Here is a 22,252-nt window from a genome sequence, read left to right on the forward strand (position 1 = left end):
AATATCTTTACAAAAGCATACAGAACAAAAAAAAAACAGTTCATTTAAATGCTGCAGAGAAAAAATTCTAGATGGTTCAAAATTATCTAGTCTTTCAACAGTTCTCCTGCTATGTATTCTGAGGTTAAAACCATCCAAACCAGTTCTTTTCAGAGATAAAAATACATTTTAAGGTAAAGACTTTCTATAACCATAAAATCTTCCAATTTCATCACTCTTTACATCACGAGACAATCAAACCGTTGTAAACCATTCAAACTTCAGGCTTCAGACTCATCATCAGACTTGTGAGGCAACAAGTTAATAAAACGCAATGCTTCGGCTGGGTCATCAAAAATACGAGCCCCAGAATTTTTGATGAAAAGCCTTAATTTAGCTGGGTATTGTAACGATGGAAAGAGCTTTTTTTTTGATATGCTGATCTCATAGCCGAAGCAAACCCAGCACGTTTCTTAACAAGTTTGCGTGGAAAATCTTCAAAAAAGCTTATCTCCGAACCTTGAAATTGAAACAACCTTTGTTTTCTTGCAAGCTTAATAATGCAGTCTTTGTCTCTAAAACGGAGAAAACACACAGCAATATGCCTGTTTTCACCTTGATCCAAAAGTCTTAAAGCACTGGTTCTGTGAGCCATTTCAACATCTAGAGGTTGCGAACAAACCTCCGGAAATAAAGACTGAAACATTTTAGCAAAATAATCCAGTGTGTTGGCAGATTCTGATTTCTCTTTTAATCTGACAATTTGAATATTGTTCCGCCGCGACCGAGCTTCCAGATCCACGATTCATTGTTGAGCCTTTTCCAAACAAGAAGAAAGGTCAGCTGCATTTCGACTAACTTCTTAAAGATCGAGGCTCAGAGTCAATTTTTTCTTCAAATTTCTCTTTCAGTTGAGTTATTTCAGTGCTGATACTGCCGATTTGAGACTCTAATCTCTTCACCCAAGGGGGTTCCTTTGAAAACTCATCAGCTTTTTTAGACCTTCCATAGAACCATAGAACACTACAGCACACTACAGGCCCTTCAGCCCTCCATGTTGTGCCGACCCATATAATCCTTAAAAAAAAGTACTAAACCCACACTACCCCATAACTCTCTATTTTTCTTTCATCCATGTGCCTGTCCAAGAGGCTCTTAAATACCCCTAATGTTTTTGCCTCCACCACCATCCCTGACAAGTCATTCCAGACACTCACAACCCTCTGTGTAAAAAACTTACCCCTGATGTCTCCCCTAAACTTCCCTCCCTTAATTTTGTACATATGCCCTCTGGTGTTTGCTATTGGTGCCCTGGGAAACAGGTCCTGACTATCCACCCTATCTATGCCTCTCATAATCTTGTAGACCTCTATCAAGTCCCCTCTCATTCTTCTACACTCCAAAGAGAAAAGTCCCAGCTCTGCTAACCTTGCTTCATATGTTCTCCAATCCAGGCAACATCCTGGTAACTCTCCTCTCCACCCTCTCCATAGCTTCTACATCCTATAATGAGGTGACCAGGATTGGACACAATACTCTAAGTGCGGTCTCACCAGAGATTTGTAGAGTTGCAACATGACCTCTCTACTCTTGAACTCAATCCCCCTGTTAATGAAGCTTAGCATCCCATAGGCCTTCTTAACTACGCTATCAACCTGTGCAGCGACCTTAAGGGATGTATGGATTTGAACCCCAAGGTCCCTTTGTTCATCCAAACTCTTAAGTAACTGACCATTAATCCTGTACTCAGTCTTCTGGTTTGTCCTTCCAAAATGCATCACCTCACACTTGTCTGGATTGAACTCCATCTGCCATTTTTCTGCCCAACTCTGCAGCCTGTCTATCTCCTCTTGTAACCTTCGAGCACCTACAGCTCCATCCACAACTCCTCTAATCTTCGTGTCATCTACAAACTTACTCACCCATCCTTCCGCCTCTACATCCAGGTCATTTATAAAAATCACAAATAGCACGGGTCCCAGGACAGATCCCTGCGGCACTCCACTAGTCACCGACCTCCAGGCAGAATATTTTCCTTACACAACAACCCTCTGTTTTCTTCCTTTAAGCCAATTTTTTAACCAAACAGTCAAGGTTCCACTTATCCCATGCCTCATGACTTTCTGGATGAGTCTCTCATGAAGGACCTTGTCAAATGCTTTGCTAACGTCCATGTAGACCACATCCACTGCCCTACCCTCATCGATTTTTTACCTCTTCAAAAAACTCAATCAGGCTTGTGAGGCACGATCTTCCCTTCACAAAGCCATGTTGACTATCCATGAGTAGACTGTACTTCTCCAAATGCTTGTGGATCCTATCCTTAAGAACCTTTTCCAGTAGTTTGCATACCAATGATGTAAGACTCACCAGTCTCTAGTTCCCAGGTTTCTCCCTATAACCTTTTTTAAACAAGGGAACTACATTTGCCATTATCCAGTCCTCCGGCTTTTCCCCTGCAGCCAAAGAGGATTCAAAGATAATAGCTAACGCTTCTGCGATCTCTCAATTCCCACGACAACCTGGGGTGTATCATATCCAGCCCTGGGGATTTATCAATCGTAATGTTTTTAAGAAGATCCAGCACTTCCTCCTTAATCTCCACGTTGGCCAGCATACCAGCCCGCACTACTTCGACCTCATCCTCATCAAGATCCTTTTCACTTGTGAATACTGAAGCAAAGTATTCATTTAGGACCTCCCCAACCTCTTCCGCCTCCAGGCACATGTTGCCCTCTTTATCCTTTAGCAGCCTCACCTTCATTCTCATCATCCTCCTATTCTTCACATATGCATAGAATCCCTTAATTCTACATGCCAAGGCCTTCTCATGCCCCCTTCAAGCTTTCCTAAGTCCTTTCTTTAGCTCCTTGCTGGCTACCCTATATTTCTCATAAGCCCCTCCTACTTCCTGCTTCTTATATCTAACATATGCTTCCTTTTCCCTCTTGACGAGTTGCCTCACATGTTTTGTCAGTCACGGTTCCCTTTTCCTACCTTTTTTCCTTTGCCTCCGTGAGACAAACCTATCCTGAACCCAGCTCAAGTGGTCCCTAAACTTCTCCCACATTACTTCTGTGCTTTCCACTTTGAACAGCTGTTTCCAATTTACTCTCGCTAGTTCCTGCCTCATCCGTTCAAAGTTAGCCCTTCCCCAGTTAAGCACTTTACCATTTTGTCTGTTTTTATCCCTTTCCATAGCTATGCTGAAGCTAAGGCAGTTGTACTCACTCTCACCAAAATGCTCCCCCACCAAGAGGTCTGTCGCCTGACCAGGTTCATTATCCAGAACTAGATCCAGTATCTTGTCGGTCTGAGTGCTTCTCTTTCACCTGCCTATCCTCCCTCACACACTGTCTCCAAGCTTTCTCTATTTGTGAACTAACCTTCTCTCTCCTAGACTCTTCCATTTGATTCCCACCCCCCAACCATGCTAGTTTGAAGTGTCCCCAGTAGCCTTAGCAAATCGCCCCACCAGATATTGGTCCCCCTAGGATTCAATTGCAACCCATCCTTTTTGTACAGGTCACACCTGCCCCAAAAGAGGTCCCAATGATCCAGAAACTTGAATCCCTGCCCCTTGCTCCAATCCCTCAGCCACACATTTATCCTCCACCTCATTCCATTCCTACTCTCACTTTTGTGTGGCACAGGCAGTAATCCCGAGATTACTACCTTTGCAGTCCTTCTTCTCAACTGCCTTCCTAACTCCCTATATTCTCCTTTCAGGCCTCTTCCCTTTTCCTACCTATGTCATTGGTACCTATATGTACCATGACCTCTGGCTCCTCACCCTCCCAATTCAGGATATCTTGGACGTGATCAGAAACATCCCGGACCCTGGCACTAGGGAGGCAAACTGCCATCCGGGTCTCCTGACTGCATCCACAGAATCGCCTATATGATGCCCTAACTATCGAGTCGCCTATCACTACTGCCTTCCTCTTCCTTTGCCTACCCTTTTGAGCCACAGGGCCGGAATCTGTGACGGAGGCACGGCCACTGCCGCTTCCCCCAGGTAGGCTGTCCCCCCCCCCCCCCCAACAGTACTCAAACCGGAGTTCTTATTGTCAAGGGGTACTCTCTGGTACCTGACCCTTCCCCTGCCCTCTCCTAACCGTGATCCACTTGTCTGCCTCCTGTAGCCCTGGTGTGGCCACCTGCCTGTAACTCCTCTCTATCACCTCCTCACTGTCCCTGACCAGACGAAGGTCATCGAGCTGCAGCTCCAGTTCCCTAACACAGTCCCTTAGGAGCTGCAGCTCGACACACCTGGCGCAGATATGGACATCCGGGAGGCTAGGATACTGCAGGACCTCCCACATTCGACACCAAGAACAACAAGCTGCCCTCACACTCATAATTCCCCTTTTCCTCAAATGGAAAAATTGAAAACTAAACTTACCTTGCCTTGCCCATTTCCGCCTAAGCCCATTGAGCCAAAGCCCTAAAGCCTCTGCTCCTGGCTCACTCATCTGCCCACTGTATAAGGCTGTGTTCCTTTTAAATCTGCTGCGCTTTACTGCCCAACGTCACACGCCTGTGCAATCCTGCCTCTCTTAACCCTGATGAGAAGAAAAAATCAAAATGGCTCCCGCAGCACTCCCATTCTGATTTTCAGCCTTCTCCAAATTAAACCCGAATCGGGATTTCTGTCCTTTTAAATCTTCCACACTTCACTGCCTGATGTCAGACGCCTGCCAAGTTCTGCCTCTCTTAACCCCGATGAGAAGAAAAAATCAAAATGGCTCCCGCAGCACTCCCGTTCTGATTCTCAGACTTCCTTCTCCAAATTCAACCATCTCACATTTATCTGGGTTGCACTCGCATCTACCACTTCTCAGCCCAGTTTTGCATCCTATCAATGTCCCGCTGTAACCTCTAACAGCCCTCCACACTCTCCACAACACCCCCAAACTTTGTGTCATCAGCAAATTTACTAACCCATCCCTCCACTTCCTCATCCAGGTCATTGATAAAAATGACGAAGGGAAGTGGTCCCAGAACAGATCCCTGAGGCACACCACTGGTCACCAACCTCTATGCAGAATATGACCCATCTACAACCACTCTTTGCCTTCTTTGACAACACATTTCTGTGTAACCCCCTGGGTCGCCTCAGGCTAGCTCAGCTCGTTCTCGTCTAGGGGGAGCAGCCTTCGGCCCCGCCAAACTGGGTAATCAGCTGATGTGGATGCTGTGTGATGTCCCCGCCTCGCCCAAAAACAGACAGTACACCATAAGTGATTAAATGAGTACAATTTATAAAGGTTACTATAACTATGTGATTAATAACGATACAGTATATATGAAGAGAAAAAATAAAGAACAGGCGCCAAACTTATCAAAGTCCAAACCACTTCGTGCACAACCGTTGGAGCTCAATTACTGAAGTCTTCTGGCCACCATTCGATCCCCTCCGAACTCCTCGACTCGCAGCTCAGGACCCTCCGAGTGGTCAACCAAGCACATCCAGCTTCATCCCCCCTCCTCAGAGTACCTCCTGGCCTCGGACCCCCGCTTGGGGTCCGATCCTTGCCCAGCTTACAGCATTGCGTCCTCTCTCTCGACCCCCTCGCGCCGATCTCCCCAAAAGCCCGTCAACAAAAGCTTACAGACTCAGAAGAAAGAACATTAATCCCCATTTGGTTTACAAAGGAATACAATTCTCCCAGCACTCTCTCGCAACAAAAAAACATTCCTGCTAGTTAACAAAACAAAGCCCTTTTGATTACATACACAGTAACAAAGAAAAAGAAGAAACCCCCCCTTTACATCGGGATCTACAAAGCCAGGTCTCCTTGCATCCCATGCCTCCTTACTTTCCCAGTAAGCCTTGCTTGGGGTACCTTATCAAATGCCTTGCTGAAATCCGTATACACTACATCTGCTGCTCTACCTTCATCAATGTGTTTAGTCACATCCTCAAAAAATCCAATCAGGTTCATAAGGCATGACCTGCCTTCGATAAAGCCATGCTGACTATTCCTAATCATATTATGCCTCTTCAAATGTTCATTAATCCTGCTTCTCAGGATCTTCTCCATCAACTTACCAACCACTGAGGTAAGAATCACTGGTCTATAATTTCCCGGGCTATCTCCACTCCCTTTCTTGAATAAGGGAACAACATCTGCGAGCCTTCAATCCTCTGGAACTTCTCCTGTTTGCATTGATGATGCAAAGGTCATTACCAGAGGCTCAGCAATCTCCTCCCTCGCCTCCCACTGTAGCCTGGGATACATCTTGTCCGGTCCCAGTGATGCTTTCAAAAGCTGCAGTACATCTTCTTTCTTGATGTCTATATGCTCAAACTTTTCAGTCCACTGTAAATCATCCCGACAATTGACAAGGTTCTTTTCTGTAGTGAATACTGAAGGAAAGTATTCATTAAGTACCATCACTCTCTCCTCCGGTACTCTACACGCTTTTCCATTGTCACACGCGATATTGGTCCTAATCTCTCAGGTCTTATCTTCTTACTGTTCACATACTTGTAGAATGCCTTGGGGTTTTCCTTAATCCTGTCTGCCAAGGCCTTCTCATGAACCCTTCTGGCTCTCCTAATTTCATTCTTAAGCTCCTTCCTGTGAGCCATATAATCTTATCGATCTCTATCATTACCTAAGCTTTTCTTTTCTTTTTGACTAAATTTACAACAACCTTTGTACACAATGGTTCCTGAACCCTACCATCCTTTCCCTGTCTCATTGGAACATACCTATACAGAACTCCACGCAAATATCCACTGAACGTTTGCCAGATTTCTTCCGTACCTTTCCCCGAGAACATCTGTTCCCAATTTATGCTTCCAAGTTCCTGCCTGATAGCTTCATATTTCCCCTTACTCCAATTAAACACTTCCCTAACTTGTTTGTTCTTATCTCTCTCCAATGTTTGGTAAAGGAGATAGAATTGTGATCACTTTCTCCAAAATGCTCTCCCACTGAGAGATCTGACACCTGACCAGGTTCATTTCTCAGTACCTGATCAAGTACAGCCTCTCCTTTTGTTGGCTTATCAACATATTGTGTCAAGAAACCTTCCTGAACACACCTAACAAACACCGCCCCACTTCGCCATTAGTTTCAATATAATTATGGAGAAGGATAGGACTGGACCCAGTGTTGAGATTTTTGATTGGAGAAAGGCTAACTTTGAGGAGATGTGAAAGGATTTAGAAGGAGTGGATTGGGACAATTTGTTTTATGGGAAGGATGTAATAGAGAAATGGAGGTCATTTAAAGGTGAAATTTTGAGGGTACAGAATCTTTATGTTCCTGTTAGGTTGAAAGGAAAGGTTAAAAGTTTGAGAAAGCCATGGTTTTCAAGGAATATTGGAAACTAGGTTCAGTAAAAGAGAGATATCTACAGTAAATATAGGTAGCATGGAGTAAATGAGGTGCTCGAGGAATATAAAGAATGTAAGAAGAATCTTAAGAAAGAAATTAGAAAAGCTAAAAGAAGATACGAGGTTGCTTTGGCAAGTAAGGTGAAAATAAATCCAAAGGGTTTCTACAGTTATATTAACAGCAAAAGGATAGTGAGGGATAAAATTGGTCCCTTAGAGAATCAGAGTGGAGAGCAATGTGTGGAGCCAAAAGAGATGGGGGAGATTTTGAACAATTTTTTTCTTCGGTATTCACTAAGGAGGAGAATATTGTGTTGTGTAAGGTAAGGGAAACAAGTCGGGAAGTTATGGAAACTATGACGATTAAATAGGAGGAAGTACTGGCGCTTTTTGGGAATATAAAAGTGGATAAGTCTCCTGATCCTGACAGGATATTACGTAAGACCTTGAGGGAAGTTGGTGTAGAAATAGCAGGGGCACTGACAGAAATATTTCAAATGTCATTAGAAATGGGGATGATGCCGGAGGATTGGCGTATTGCTCATGTTGTTCCATTGTTTAAAAAGGTTTCTTAGAGTAAACCTAGCAATTATCGGCCTGTAAGTTTGACATAAGTGGTGGGTAAATTAATGGAAAATGTTCTTAGGGATGGTATATATAATTATCTGGATAGTCAGGGTCTGATTAGGAACAGTCAACATGGATTTGTGCGTGGAAGGTCATGTTTGACAAATCTTATTGAATTTTTTGAAGAGATTACTAGAAAAGTTGGTGAGGGTAAAGCAGTGGATGTTGTCTATATGGATTTCAGTAAGGCCTTTGGAAGGTTCCACACGGAAGGTTAGTTAGGAAGGTTCAATCGTTAGGAATTAATATAGAAGTAGTAAAATGGATTCAACAGTGGCTGGATGGGAGATGCCAGAGAGTAGTGGTGGATAACTGTTTGTCAGGTTGGAGGCTGGAGACTAGTGGTGTGCCTCAGGGATCTGTACTGGGTCCAGTGTTGTTTGTCATATACATTAATGATCGGGTGGTAAATTGGATTAGTAAGTATGCAGATGATACTAAGATAGGTGGCGTTGTGGATAATGAAGTAGGTTTTCAAAGCTTGCAGAGAGATTTAGGCCAGTTAGAAGAGTGGGCTGAACGATGGCAGATGGAGTTTAATGCTGATAAGCTGATGCTACATTTTGGTAGGAATAATCAAATAGGACATACATGGTAAATGGTATGGCATTGAAGAATGCAGTAGAACAGAGTGATCTAGGAATAATGGTGCATAGTTCCCTGAAGGTGGAATCTCATGTGGATAGGGTGGTGAAGAAAGCTTTTGGTATGCTGGCCTTTATAAATCAGAGCATTGAGTATAGGAGTTGGAATGTAATGTTAAAATTGTACAAGGCATTGGTAAAGCCAGATTTGGAGTATTGTGTACCATTCTGGCCACTGAATTATAGGAAAGATGTCAACAAAATAGAGCGAGTACACAGAAGTTCGACTAGGAAGGGGAGGAGGGAAGAGAAGAGAGCGGTAGTGATAGGGGATTCTATAGTCAGAGGGGCAGATAGGAGATTTTGTGGGGAAGATCGGGAGTCTCAGATGGTATGTTGCCTCCCTGGTGCCGGGGTCCGGGACATCTCAGAACGGGTGCAGCTTATTCTCGAGAGGGAGGGCAAGAACCCAGATGTTGTAGTCCATGTAGGGACCAACAACATGGGTAGGATGAGTGAGGGGGTCCTGCGTAGTGAGTTCAGGGAGTTAGGTGCGAAGCTGAAGGGCAGGACCTCCAGGGTAACAATCTCAGGATTGCTACCTGTGCCACGTGCGAGTGAGGCAAGGAACAGAAGGTTTATGCAAATTAATACGTGGCTGAGAGGATGGTGCAGAAGGGAGGGCTTCAGGTTTTTAGATAATTGGGCTTTGTTCCAGGGAAGGTGGGATCTGTTCCGACGGGATGGTTTACACCTGAACTGGAGCAGTACTAACATTCTTGCAGGAAAGTTTGCTAGTGCTTCTCGGGGGGGGGGGGGGGGGGTTTAAACTAAATTTGCAGGGATCCAGAATGCGAGAGAGGATAGCGAGATGAAGAATAAAGGACAGGTGGGGACTACACGGTTCCGGAATACTAAGTGTGTAGTAGAGAAAGGTGAGGCGGAACAAGTGATAAGGAGGACACATGTACAGAGGGATGGTCTGACGGAACATGGAGTTAAATGTGCAGAAAGAATAAGTAAATTTAGGAAGGACAACAAAATTCAAGGAGCATATAGCCCGATGGGAGTTCGGGGAGCTGGGTTAAGCACAATAGGCAGTGATTTAAACAGAGAGGAGAAATGGGCTAAAAATTCTATATCTGAATGCACGAAGTGTCAGAAATAAGGCGGATGAGCTTGAAGCTCAGGTGCGAATGGGTAACTATGATGTTGTTGGGATAATGGAGACATGGCTGCAGGGAGATCAGACCTGGGAAATGAATGTACAAGGGTATACGTGCTATCGTAGGGACAGAAATGTGGGCAGAGAGGGTGGGGTGGCCCTGTTGGTGAGGAATGAGATTCAGTCCTTTGCAAGGGGGGACATAGGATCAGGAGAAGTAGAGTTTGTGTGGATAGAACTGAGGAACAGTAAGGGCAAAAAGACTCTAATGGGTGTTGTCTACAGGCCACCAAACAGTAGCATGGATATTGGGTGCAAGTTGAATAGAGAGTTAACATTGGCATGTGGCAAAGGTAATGTCGCAGTAGTTATGGGGGATTTCAACATGCAGGTGAACTGGGAGAATCAGGTTGGTGCTGGACCCCAGGATAGGGAATTTGTAGAGTGCCTACGGGATGCATTCTTGGAACAGCTTGTACGAGAGCCGACCAGGGACAAGGCTATTCTGGATTTAGTGTTGTGTAATGAACAGGATTTGATAAGTGATCTTGAAGTAAAGGAGTCATTAGGAAGTAGTGACCATAATATGATAAGTTTTTATCTGCAATTTGAGAAAGAGAAGGGCAGATCGGAGGTGTCAGTGTTGCAGTTGAACAAAGGAGACTGTGGAGCCATGAAGGAGGTGCTGGCCAAAGTGAACTGGATGGATATCCTAGCAGAAAAGACAGTTAAACAGCAAAGGCAGGTATTCTTGGGAATAATGCACAAGGTGCAAAATCAGTTCATCCTCTGAAGAAGGAAGGATTCAAAAGGGGGAAAGGGGCCACAGTGGTTGATAAAGGAATTCAGAGATTGCACAGCATTAAAAAAAAGGAAGTATGACAGAGCTAAGGTGAGTGGGAGGACGGATGATTGGGAAATTTTTAAGGAACAACAGAACTTAACTAAAAAGGTAATACGGGGAGAAAAAATGAGGTACGAACGCAAGCTAGCCAGGAATATAAAGGAGGATAGCAAAAGCTTTTTGAGGTATGTGAAGAGAAAGAAGATAGTTAAGAACAATGTTGGGCCCTTGAAGAATGAATTGGGTGAAATTGTTATGGGAAACAGAGAAATGGCAGAAGAATTTAATAAGTACTTTAGATCTGTCTTCACTAAGGAAGACACAAGCAATCTCCCAGATGTATGGATGGGCCAAGGACATAGGTTAACGGAGGAAATGAAACAGATTGACATTAGGAAGGAAACGGTGATGAGTAGACTGATGGGACTGAAGGCTGGCAAATCCCCAGGTCCAGATGGTCTGCATCCTAGGGTATTAAAGGAGGTGGCTCTGGAAATTGTGGATGCATTGGTAATCATTTTCCACTGTTCCTTAGATTCAGGATCAGTTCCTGAGGATTGGAGAACGGCTAATATTATCCCACTCTTTAAGAAAGGAGGGAGGGAGAAAACAGAACTATCATCCTGTCAGCCTAACATTAGTAGTGGGGAAGATGCTAGAGTCCATTATTAAAAATGTAATAGTGGCATATCTAGATAACAGTGATAGGATTGGGCCGAACCAGCATGGATTTACCAAGGGCAAATCATGCTTGACTAATCTATTGGAGTTTTTCGAGGATGTGACCAGGAAGTTAGACAAGGGAGATCCAGTGGATGTAGTGTACCTCAATTTTCAGAAGGCATTTGATAAGGTCCCACATAGGAGATTGGTGGGTAAAATCAGAGCTCATGGCATTGGGGGGAAGATATTGACATGGATAGAAAACTGGTTGGCAGATACAAAGTAAAGGGTAACGGTGAATGGGTGTTTCTCGGAATGGCAGGTGGTGATTAGTGGGGTGCCACAGGGCTCGGTATTGGGACCACAGCTGTTTACGATTTACATCGATTTAGATGAAGGCATTGAGAATAACATCAGCAAGTTTGCTGATGATACTAAGCTGGGTGGCAGTGTGACATGTGATGAGGGTGTTAGGAGAATTCAAGGTGACTTGGATAGGCTGAGTGAGTGGGCAGATCCTTGGCAGATGACGTTTAATGTGAATAAGTGTGAGGTTATACACTTTAGTAGTAAGAACAGGAAGGCAGATTATTATCTGAATGGTGTAGAGATAGGTAAGTGAGAAATACAAAGAGATCTCGGAGTCCTTGTTCATCAGTCACTGAAGGTGAATGAGCAAGTGCAGCAGGCAGTGAAGAAGGCTAATGGAATGTTGGCCTTTATTACAAAGGGAATTTACAAGAGCAAGGAAATCCTTTTGTATTTGTACAGGGCCCTGGTGAGACCACACCTGGAGTATTGTGTACAGTTTTGGGGTCCAGGGTTAAGGAAGGACATCCTGGCTGTAGAGGAAGTGCAGCGTAGATTCACAAGGTTAATTCCTGGGATGTCCGGACTGTCTTACACAGAGAGGTTAGAGAGACTGGGCTTGTACACGCTGGAATTAAGGAGATTGAGAGGGGATCTGATTGGAACATATAAGATTATTAAGGGATTGGACAAGATAGAGGCAGGAAATATGTTCCAGATGCTGGGAGAGTCCAGTACCAGAGGGCATGGTTTGAGAATAAGGGGTAGGTCATTTAGGACAGAGTTAAGGAAAAACTTCTTCTCCCAGAGAGTTGTGGAGGTGTGGAATGCACTGCCTCGGAAGTCAGTGGAGGCCAGTTCTCTGGTTGCTTTCAAGAAGGAGCTAGATAGGTATCTTATGGATAAGGGAATCAAGGGATATGGGGACTAGGCAGGAACCGGGTATTGATAGTGGATGATCAGCCATGATCTCAGAATGGCGGAGCAGCCTCGAAGGGCCAAATTGTCTACTTCTGCACCTATTGTCTTTTGTCTATAAGATTTACTAGAACGTTACTTGTGTTTCAGCAGTTAACTTACAGAGATAGGTTGAACAAGTTAGATCTTCATTCTTTGTAGCGTAGAAGGTTGAGGGGCTATTTGATAGAGGTATTTAAAATTATAAGTGGGATAGATAGAGTTGACATGGATAGGCTTTTTCCATTGAGAGTAGGGGAGATTCAAACAAGAGGACATGAGCTGAGAGCTAGGGGGCAAAAGTTTAGGGGTAACATGAGGGGGAATTTCTTTACTCAGAGAATGGTAGCTGTGTGGAATGAACTTCCAGTAGAAGTGGTAGAGGCAGGTTCGATATTGTCATTTAAAGTAAAATTGGATAGGTATATGGACAGGAAAGGAATGGAGGGTGATGGGCTGAGTGCAGGTCGGTGGGACTAGGTGAGAGTAAGCCTTCGGCATGGACTAAAAGGGCCGAGATGGCCTGTTTCCGTACTGTAATTGTTATATGGTTATCTAAACCTCTTGCTCTGGGGAGATGCCAATTAATATTTGGGAAATCAAAATCTCCCACCACAATAACCCTGTTATTATTACTCCTTTCCAGAATCTGTCTCCCTATCTGCTCCTCGATGTCCATGTTACTACTGGGTGGTCTATAAAAACATCCAATAGAGTTATTTGCCCCTTCCTGTTCTTAACTTCCACCCACAGAGACTCAGTAGACAATCCATCCATGAGTTTTTCCTTTTGTGCAGCTGTGACACTCTCTCTGATCAGCAGTGCCACACCCCCACCACTTTACCCTCCCTCTCTGTCCTTTCTGAAACATCTAAAGCCTGGCACTCTAAGTAGCCATTCTTGCTCCTGAGCCATCTAAGTCTCTGCAATGGCCACAACATCATAGATCCAAGCACTGATCCACACTCTAAGCTTATCTGCTTTGTTCTTGATACTCCTTGCATTAAAATAGTGTAAAAGGGGGTTTCTTCTTTTTTGTTAACTAGCAGGAATGCTAATTTACTGATAACGAGAATGGTATTCCTTTGTAAACCAAATGGGGATTAATGTTCTTTCTTCTGAGTCTGTAAGCTTTTGTTGACGGGCTTTTGGGCAGATCGGCGCGAGGGGGTCGAGAGAGAGGACGCAATGCTCTAAGCTGGGCGAGGATCGGACCCCAAAGGGGGGTCCGAGGCCGGGAGATTCTTCGAGGGGGGGGGATGAAACTAGATGTGCTTGGTTGACCACTCGGAGGGTCCTGAGCTGTTTGGAGAGTCCGAGGAGTTCGGAGGGTCCCGAGCTGCGAGTCGAGGAGTTCGGAGGGGATCGAATGGTGGCCAGAAGACTTCAGAAATTGAGCTCCAACGGCTGTGCACGAAGTGGTTTGGACTTTGATAAGTTTGGCACCTTTAATTTTCTCTTCATATATACTGTATTGTTATTAATCACTTAGTTATAGTAACCTTTATAAATTGTACTCATTTAATCGCATATGGTGTGCTATCTGTTTTTGGGTGAGGCAGGGACATAACACAGCATCCACACCAGCTGATTACCCAGTTTGGCGGGGCTGAAGGCTGCTCCCCCTAGACGAGAACGAGCTGAGCGAGCCTGAGGCGACCCAGGGAGTTACATAAGCTTATCTGCTTTGTTCTTGATACTCCTTGCATTAAAATGGACACATCTCAAAACATCTGTCTGAGCGCGTCCCTTCTCTTACTACCTGCCTATCTTCCGTCTTGCACTGTCTCCAATCTTTCTCTATTTGCGAGCCAACCGTCTCTTCCTCCGTCTCTTCAGTTTGTTTCCCACCCCCCAGCAATTCTAGTTTAAACTCTCCCCAATAGCCTTCGCAAGCCTCCCTGCCAGAATATTGGTCACCCTGTGGTTCAAGTGCAGCCCGTCCTTTTTGTACAGGTCATGCATGCCCTAAAAGAGGTCCCAATGATACAGATATCTGAATCCCTTCCCCCTGCTCCAATCCCTCAGCCAAGTATTTATCCTCCACCTCATTCTATTCCTATACTCACTGTCGTGTGGCACAGGCAGTAATCCCAAGATTACTACCTTTGAGGTCCTGCTTCTCAACTTCCTTCCTAACTCCCTGTAGTCTGTTTTCAGGACCACCTCCCTTTTCTTTCCTATGTTGTTGGTACCTATATGTACTACAACCTCTGGCTGTTCACCTTCCTACTTCAGGATATCGTGGGCGCAATCAGAAACATCCTGGACCCTGGTAGCTGGGAGGCAAACTACCATCCATGTTTCTTTCCTGTGTCCACAGAATCGCCTGTCTGACTCCCTAACCATAGTGTCCCCTATCGCTGCTGCCATTCTCTTCCTTTCCCTACCTTTCTGAGCCACAGGGCCAGTCTCTGTGCCAGAGGTATGGCCACTGTTGCTTCCCGCTTCCCCAACAGTGCTCAAACAGGAGTTCTTATTGTTAAGGGGGACAGCCACAGGGGTACTCTCTAGTATCTGACTCCTGCCCTTTCCTCTCCTGTCTGTTACCCACTTATCTGTTTCCCAAGGCCCCGGTGTGTATTTGCCTATAGCTCCTCTCTATCACCTCTTCACTTTCCCTGTCCAGACGAAGGTCATCGAACTGCATCTCCATTTCTCTAACCCGATCCATAAGGAGCTGCAGCTTGATGTAGGTGGTGCAGATGTAGCTGTCCATGAGGCTGGGAGTCTCCCATATATCCCACATCTGACACCCAGTACAGTACACCGGCCTCACACACATATGTCCTGTTTCTATTCATCACAAGTAACTTACCTTGCCTCGATCCTTTATCACCAAAGCTCCATTGAGCCAAAACCCTCCTACTTTGGCTCCCTCTGCTCAGTTGCCCACTCTCTAAATTTGTCTTCTTTTTAAATTCTTCCCGCCAGTCTAACTCACTGACGTCCACACGCCTGTGCAATCATGCCTCAATTGGCTTTCATCTTGTTGGCTTGGGCCATATCACTTTTTACAACTGCTGACCAAACGGTATCTATACAAGGGTCATCTCATTGAGCAGCGTCCACTTACCTTTGACTCAACTCAGGCAACTGCTTTGTCTTCAGAGTGGTCAAGTTGCAGTAAGCTTGTGGAATGGCACAACCAGAAACTTCCAAATGATATATCGTTCGACTGTGCCCTTGCCTTGCCTCTGATTTCCCCGTGATGGATAACTGACACATGGCTTTAACTCCAAGGTTAAGAACACTCTCCCACTCCCTGTCCCTGGTCTGCCCAACTCCCCTGCCAGTACTTCAGGCTGAAATCATAGGCAGATAATGCCAAAAACCACTGATGGCCTATGGCATCCAATTTCGCCGAGGTCAGGATATAAGTTAATGGGTTGTTGCCTGTCTTGACCTCAAATTTGGCACCATGTAAATAGTCACTTAGCTTATCCACCACAGTTTATTTCAATGCCAGGAACTCCAATAGGTGTGTGGGGTAGTTTCGCTCAGAGGGTGACAGACTCCAGCTGACAGGCTTGACACATCTCAACCCTGTGCCCTGATCCTGATACAAAACATCCCCTGAGTCTTCTCTGCTAGTATCTGTATGCAGTACATAATGGTAATCGGGTAGTCTGCAAAAGCTAACATAGGTGCTTTCCTCAGCAGCTCCTTCTGCAACTGAAAGGCTTCTTTGCATTTTGCACCCCATCTTGCTCCGAAAGGCTCTAAAGTCTCTTCTCAATTTTCTCTATCTTCTCAATTTGTCCTCCTCCCTTTCTTCCCCAAGAGAGAGTAACCGCACAGAAACTGATTCAAAGGATGACTCACTTTAGAGCACTCCTTCACAAACCTTCAATTGGATCCACAGAATCCAAGGAACAAGCGTAGTGCGCTCACATTTTGTGGTCTTGGCCATGTTGTCACCGCCTCTAACTTTGCTGAATCAGTAGCTACTCCATCCCTAAGACTATGTTCTCAGCATAGTTGACAGGCGTCTAGCAGAACTGATACTTGTCCAGGGAAAGTTTTAATCCTTCAATTTTCATACAGCCTAACACCTTCACTAGCCTCGCTTCATATTCCTCCAAGGTGGACCTGAACACTATAAGATCATCCAGGTACACCAGCAGCTCAAGCAAGTTCATATTTCACATTGTTTTCTCCATGGCACACTGAAAAGTAGCCAGGGCTCCTGATATGCACTGGAGCTTCCTTTCAAACAGGAAGAATCCAAGTAGGCATATAAATCCCATCTTCTCCTTGTCAGCCTCACTCATGGGTATCTGATAATAGCCACTGCTCATCTACCAAGAGGGCCTCGGGCATTCCAGGAAATTTGGTGTTTCCCATCACAATAGCTACTTCCCCAGGCTGTAACTTGATTGGCTTGGGCTGAGTATACCACACAGTCCCTCGTTTATGCTCATCATCCAGTCTAATACAGCCACACACCTTCCCAAAAGCAGCTCTGAATACAGGGTAAATGGACAATATTTTCAGAAAGCTCTCTCCAACTTTCTCCTTTCAGACTCCCATTAGCCTCTTAACAACAGGAGTATTTGTTCCCACAAGAATTAAACCTTTGCCCTTCTCGACAGGGCCCGGGCAAATCTAATGTATCAAGGATCTCAGCTACTCCAACATTTACCTCCAAAACTCGTTATAAGCTCCATTGGGTTTCCGTCATGCCAAAAATGTTTTCTAGCTCTTGCATGTAGCCCATGAAAGTAGCCAGTGAATTCTGGGTCTTTAAGCAGGTCTGCTCTGCCCAAGTCTCATTCCTCCTCCCCCTTGGGGGTGTGTTTCATTCCCAGGAAAACTCTCAGTCCACAATAACTGGGACTCTCTGCCAGTGTACTAGGCCATCTACTCGCCAGGGATGTAAGGGGCGATGCCAACTCAGAATTTTCACCCCTTGCTGGAAGACTCATTAGACTTTCCAGATCAGACCACTCCTTACCCTCGCTCTGCAGAAATTAGAGCAATCTTCTTTAAAGTCTCCACCCCCAGCTATGGGAAACTCAGATTCTAATTTTGACATTGGAGAGGGTTCAGAGAAGATTCACTAGAATGATTCCAGGAATGAGAGGGTTAACATATGAGGAACATTTGACCACTCTTGGACTGTACTCCTTGGAGTTTAGAAGAATGGGGGGGACCTCATAGAAGCATTTCGAATGTTGAAAGGCATGGAGAGAGTGGATGTGACAAAGTTGTTTCCCATGGTGGGGGGGGGGGCTCTAGTATGAGAGGACATGACTTGAGGATTGCAGGGTGCCCATTCAGAACAGAGATGCAAAAAAATTTTTTTAGCCAGTGGAGAATCTATGGAATCTGTTGCCACGGGTGGCAGTGGAGGCCAAGTCATTGGGTCTATTTAAGGCAGAGATTGATAGGTATCTGAGTAGTCAGGGCATCAAAGGTTATGGTGAGAAGGCAGGGGAATGGGACTAAAGGGGAGATTGGATCAACTCATGATGAAATGGCAGAGCAGACTCAATGGGCCGAATGGCTGACTTCTGCTCCTTTGTCTTATGGTCTAATTTGGCACCCTTGCCTACACTCAACTATGGTTCCCCCTCTTCCAGGTCCCCAGTAGTACCAGGCAAATCCACTGTCATTACGTTAACTCTAGTCTCAACTAAAACAGTCTTTGCCTGCCATTTTGTCAAACCTTTGCTCCAAGATTATAACTGTTCCTAATGCTTTGATAGTACTTAAAGTTCTCACAAACAATTCATCTAGACCACGAATATCCACTCCACTCAATACACAAATGGAATTACAGGTAATCCTGTTGATTCACACCACCACACTACCCCTGATGCGTCCATAACCACTTACATTAATCACTTTACTGGACAATAGTTTAATATAGGCTTAAACACACAAACCACTTGATAAATGCTCAGGGCAATTACACAGCATCCAACGAAATCAATCTGGGATGATAACCCCACATTGAAACCCCTTTCTTCTTGGGCATCCCAGGAAATGATTTGTTAGCCCTCACTGGCAGTCCCCCAATTTGGCACTGAAAGTCCCACTGTTCAAGGGCAGCATATATCTAGGAATACACACTCCAGTCCCGTGAAATTGTAAGAATGGGATGTCTCTCCCACCCAAGCCCCAGTATGTATGAATGCTGTGTAATTTGTGGCCTTGTTATAACTTGCTGCCAGGAAATAATACAGCATAAAATTAAAAGTATTATATTTAAGAATATTAATTTAACTAAAGGGTTAGTAACAAAAAGAAAACAAACAAAAAAGGCCCAAAATAATTAAACAGTCAAATATGCACAGGTTGGAGCTCAACTCTTGCAAAAGTCGTATTCACTACTCCTCAGTAGACCCCTGCACCTTGCTCCATCGAATCACGGTCCCCACCGAATCAAATCCTATGACCAGTTCTCTCCAGCGTCTTTTATCTTCATCTCCTGCTGAACATAGACCCTGGCTCACACAAAAAAAACTCTGCTCCTCCAGCCTTCTCTCCTGATTGGATGGCTCACATTCCTCAGCCCTGTTATCTCTAACAATAACCCAAACACTGCTTCTACAGAAAGACTATTACATGAACTACCCTACAACATTAGCAATGAAACCTTTACCAGGGCTTTACATAGAGAAGAACTTGGAGAGGAGATTTAGAGGTCTGTGGGCAAATACGGGTATGCTATGCTGAAGGGTCTGTTTCCATGCTGTATGCTTCTATGATTCTTAAGAGCAGAGGATCAAGCCCTTTGGCTCAAATATAATCATGTTTAATACGGGGGGGGAATCCCAAACTTGAAAAAGAAGCTTGCTGAAACTGGATTTTCATGTGACCCTGCTGAGCCCTGTCATCATTTTATAAGCTATCAGTATAAAACACTCTAGTAGACTATTTCAGATCTGAAATGTTAACTATTGTATGTTTAACAATCTACAGATGCTGCCTGTCTGCTGAGTTTTTCCAGTTTTTATGATTTTATTATAAAATGACCACTTGTCAATTAACCTTTCACTGATTGTAAAAATTACAAGTTTTCGAGAACATAGAACATTACAGCATAGTATAGGCCATTCAGCCCATGATGTTGTGCTGACCTCTTAACCTGTTTTAAGATTAATCTCACCATTCACACTTTTCCAGGCAGAACCCCATCTGCTACTTCTCTGCTCAACTCTGCATCCTGTCAATATCCTGTTGTAAACTACAACAACCTTAACATTATCTGCATACTTACTAACCCATCCTTCCACTTCTTCAATGAAGTCATTGATACATATCACCAAGAGCAGGAATTAAGTTAGGAGTATAAAATATAAAACTAATTAGAACGTAGTACATAGAAATCTACAGCACATTACAGGCCCTTCAGCCCCAATCTTGTGCTGACCATGTAACCTGCTCTAGAAACTGTCTAGAATTTGCCTACCGTATTGCCCACTATTTTTCTGAGCTCTATGTACCTGCCTAAGGGTCTCTTAAAATACCTTATTGGCTCTGCCTCTACCACCATGGCTGGCAGTGCAATCCATGCACCCACTACTCTGTGTGACAAACTTACCCCTGATATCCCCCTTGTACCTTCTTTCAAGCACCTTAAAACTATGACCCCTTGTATCAGCCATTTCAGCCCTGGGAAAAAGCTTCTGACTATCCACACGATCGATGCCTCTCATCATCTTCTACACCTCTATCAGGTCATCTCTCATCCTCCATCGCTTCGAGCAGAAGAGGCCAATTCTCAACCTATTCTCATTCGGCATGCTCTCCAGTCCAGGTAACATCCTTGTAAATCTCCTCTGCACTCTCTCTACAGTATCCATATCCTTCTTGTAGTGGGGTGACCACAACTGAACACAGTACTCCAAGTGGGGTCTAACCAAGGTCTTGTATAGCTGTAACATTATCTCATGGCTCTTGAACTCAATCCCACGGTTGATGAATGCCAACACACCATACACCTTCTTAATAACACTGTCAACCTGCACAGCAGTTTTGTGTGGCCTATGGACTTTGACTCAGGGACATCTCCCTGATCCTCCACACTGCTAAGAGTCTTACCATTAATACTATATTCTGTCTTCAAATTGAGTCTACCAAAATGAACCACTTCACACTTATCTGGGTTGAACTCCATTTGTCACTTCTCAGCCTCAGCTCAGTTTTGCATCCTATTGATATCGCGCTGTAACCTCTGACAACCCACTAGACTATCCACAACACCCCCAACTTTTGTGTCATCAGCAAACTTATTAACACACCCTTCTACTTCTTTATCCAGGTCATTTATAAAAATCACAAAGAGAAGGGGTCCCAGAATAGATCCCTGCAGAACACCAGTGGTCACCGTCTTCCATGCAGAATATAAACCATCTACAACCACCCTTTGCTTTCTGTGGGCAAACCAATTCTGGATCCACAAAACAAGGTCTCTTTGGATACCATGCTTCATTACTTTCTGAATGAGCCTTGCATGGGGATCCTTATCAAATGCCTCATTGAAATCCATATATACTGCATTCATTGCTCTACCTTCATCAATGTGTTTTGTTACACCCTCAAAAATTGTATAACTCAGTTTGAAAATGGCAAATCAGCTGAGTTCTCTGTTTTTTACCATTTCCATCTTTCACCATCTGGGTCATTGCCCTCTTCTCATTGCTGCCATCAGAAGGAAGTACAGGAATTTGAAGAGAGACAGAGCGAGCTGCTTCCCCTCTGCCATCAGATTTAGGAACTGACCATAATCACACGAACTCTGCTATTTCTTCTAATAGCTTTAGTATTTTTTTAGGTATTGCACTGTATTGCTGTTACAAAACAAATAATTTCGTGACATATGTCAGAGGTAATTAATCTGATTCTGCTTTTTGTCACTAATATATTTTCTCTTGATTTTTGCAGAGAGGTGTTACAAATCGATCAATTCTTACAAGAGACAGCAGCACGAGAAGCAAATGCAAAAGTCCGTCTGCAACAGTTCATTGAGGAGCTTTTGGACAGAGCAGACAGAGCCGAAAAGCAGCTAATGGTCATCAGTAGTTGTGGTACGACACCAAATGGCAGCCTAGGAAGATGTAGTAATCCAGGTGCAAAAGGAATTAGAAAACAACAGGTATTTGGATTTTGTGTAGCAAGCAATGTAAAATCAAATAAGGAATATAGCTATCCGAACGTGCAAAAGATTTTCTCAACTTAGGACCTAAAGTGGTTCTCCGTTATACAAGTCGAACAGTGAAAATAAAATACTCAATCTATGCCCGTTATCTTCTTATACGTCTCCATTAAGTCACTCCAAATCCGCCTTCACTCCAAAGAGAAAAGCACTAACTCACTCAATCAATCCTCATAAGACATGCTCTCTGATCCAGGTAGCATCCTGCTAAATCTCCTCTCTATCCTTTGTAAAGCTTCCAAATCCTTCCTATAATAAGGTAAACAGAACTGAAAACAATACTCCAAGTGTCTAACCAGGTTTTGTAGAGTTGTAATTTTACCTTGCAGCTCTTAAACACAATTCTATTTTCAGATTCAGATGAATTCATTTATCACATGTACATCGAAACAAACAGCAATGTCCGTGCATATATTCAAGGCAGAAGTTGGTTGTTTCCCGTTTGGTCAGGGCATCTTAGAATATGGCGAGAGGCAGGTGTTTGGGGTTGAGTGGGATCCAGGATTCCTGGAGGGTGTTGAACGTGGCATTTATTACTGTAGGCAGCTGTGGAGGCCAGGTCATGGGTGTATTTAAGGCAGAGCTTGATAGGTTCTAGTTTGGACAC

At 44.3% G+C, this 22,252-nt stretch overlaps 1 protein-coding gene across 4 annotated transcripts in view; it reads left to right on the forward strand.

Annotated features, from left to right (window-relative positions):
* The window catches only part of fbxo41 (F-box protein 41), a 519,821-nt gene that overhangs the window by 110,945 nt on the left and 386,624 nt on the right, over positions 1–22,252 (forward strand). For all 4 annotated transcript variants that reach the window (XM_059965939.1, XM_059965936.1, XM_059965938.1 and 1 more), the window contains exon 3: positions 21,375–21,585. In XM_059965939.1, coding sequence (XP_059821922.1) covers positions 21,375–21,585 — 211 coding nt within the window. The remainder of the gene's footprint in view (positions 1–21,374; positions 21,586–22,252) is intronic.

This window comes from Hypanus sabinus, chromosome 3 (genome assembly GCF_030144855.1).
Source record: "Hypanus sabinus isolate sHypSab1 chromosome 3, sHypSab1.hap1, whole genome shotgun sequence".
Taxonomy (NCBI): Eukaryota; Metazoa; Chordata; class Chondrichthyes; order Myliobatiformes; family Dasyatidae; genus Hypanus; species Hypanus sabinus.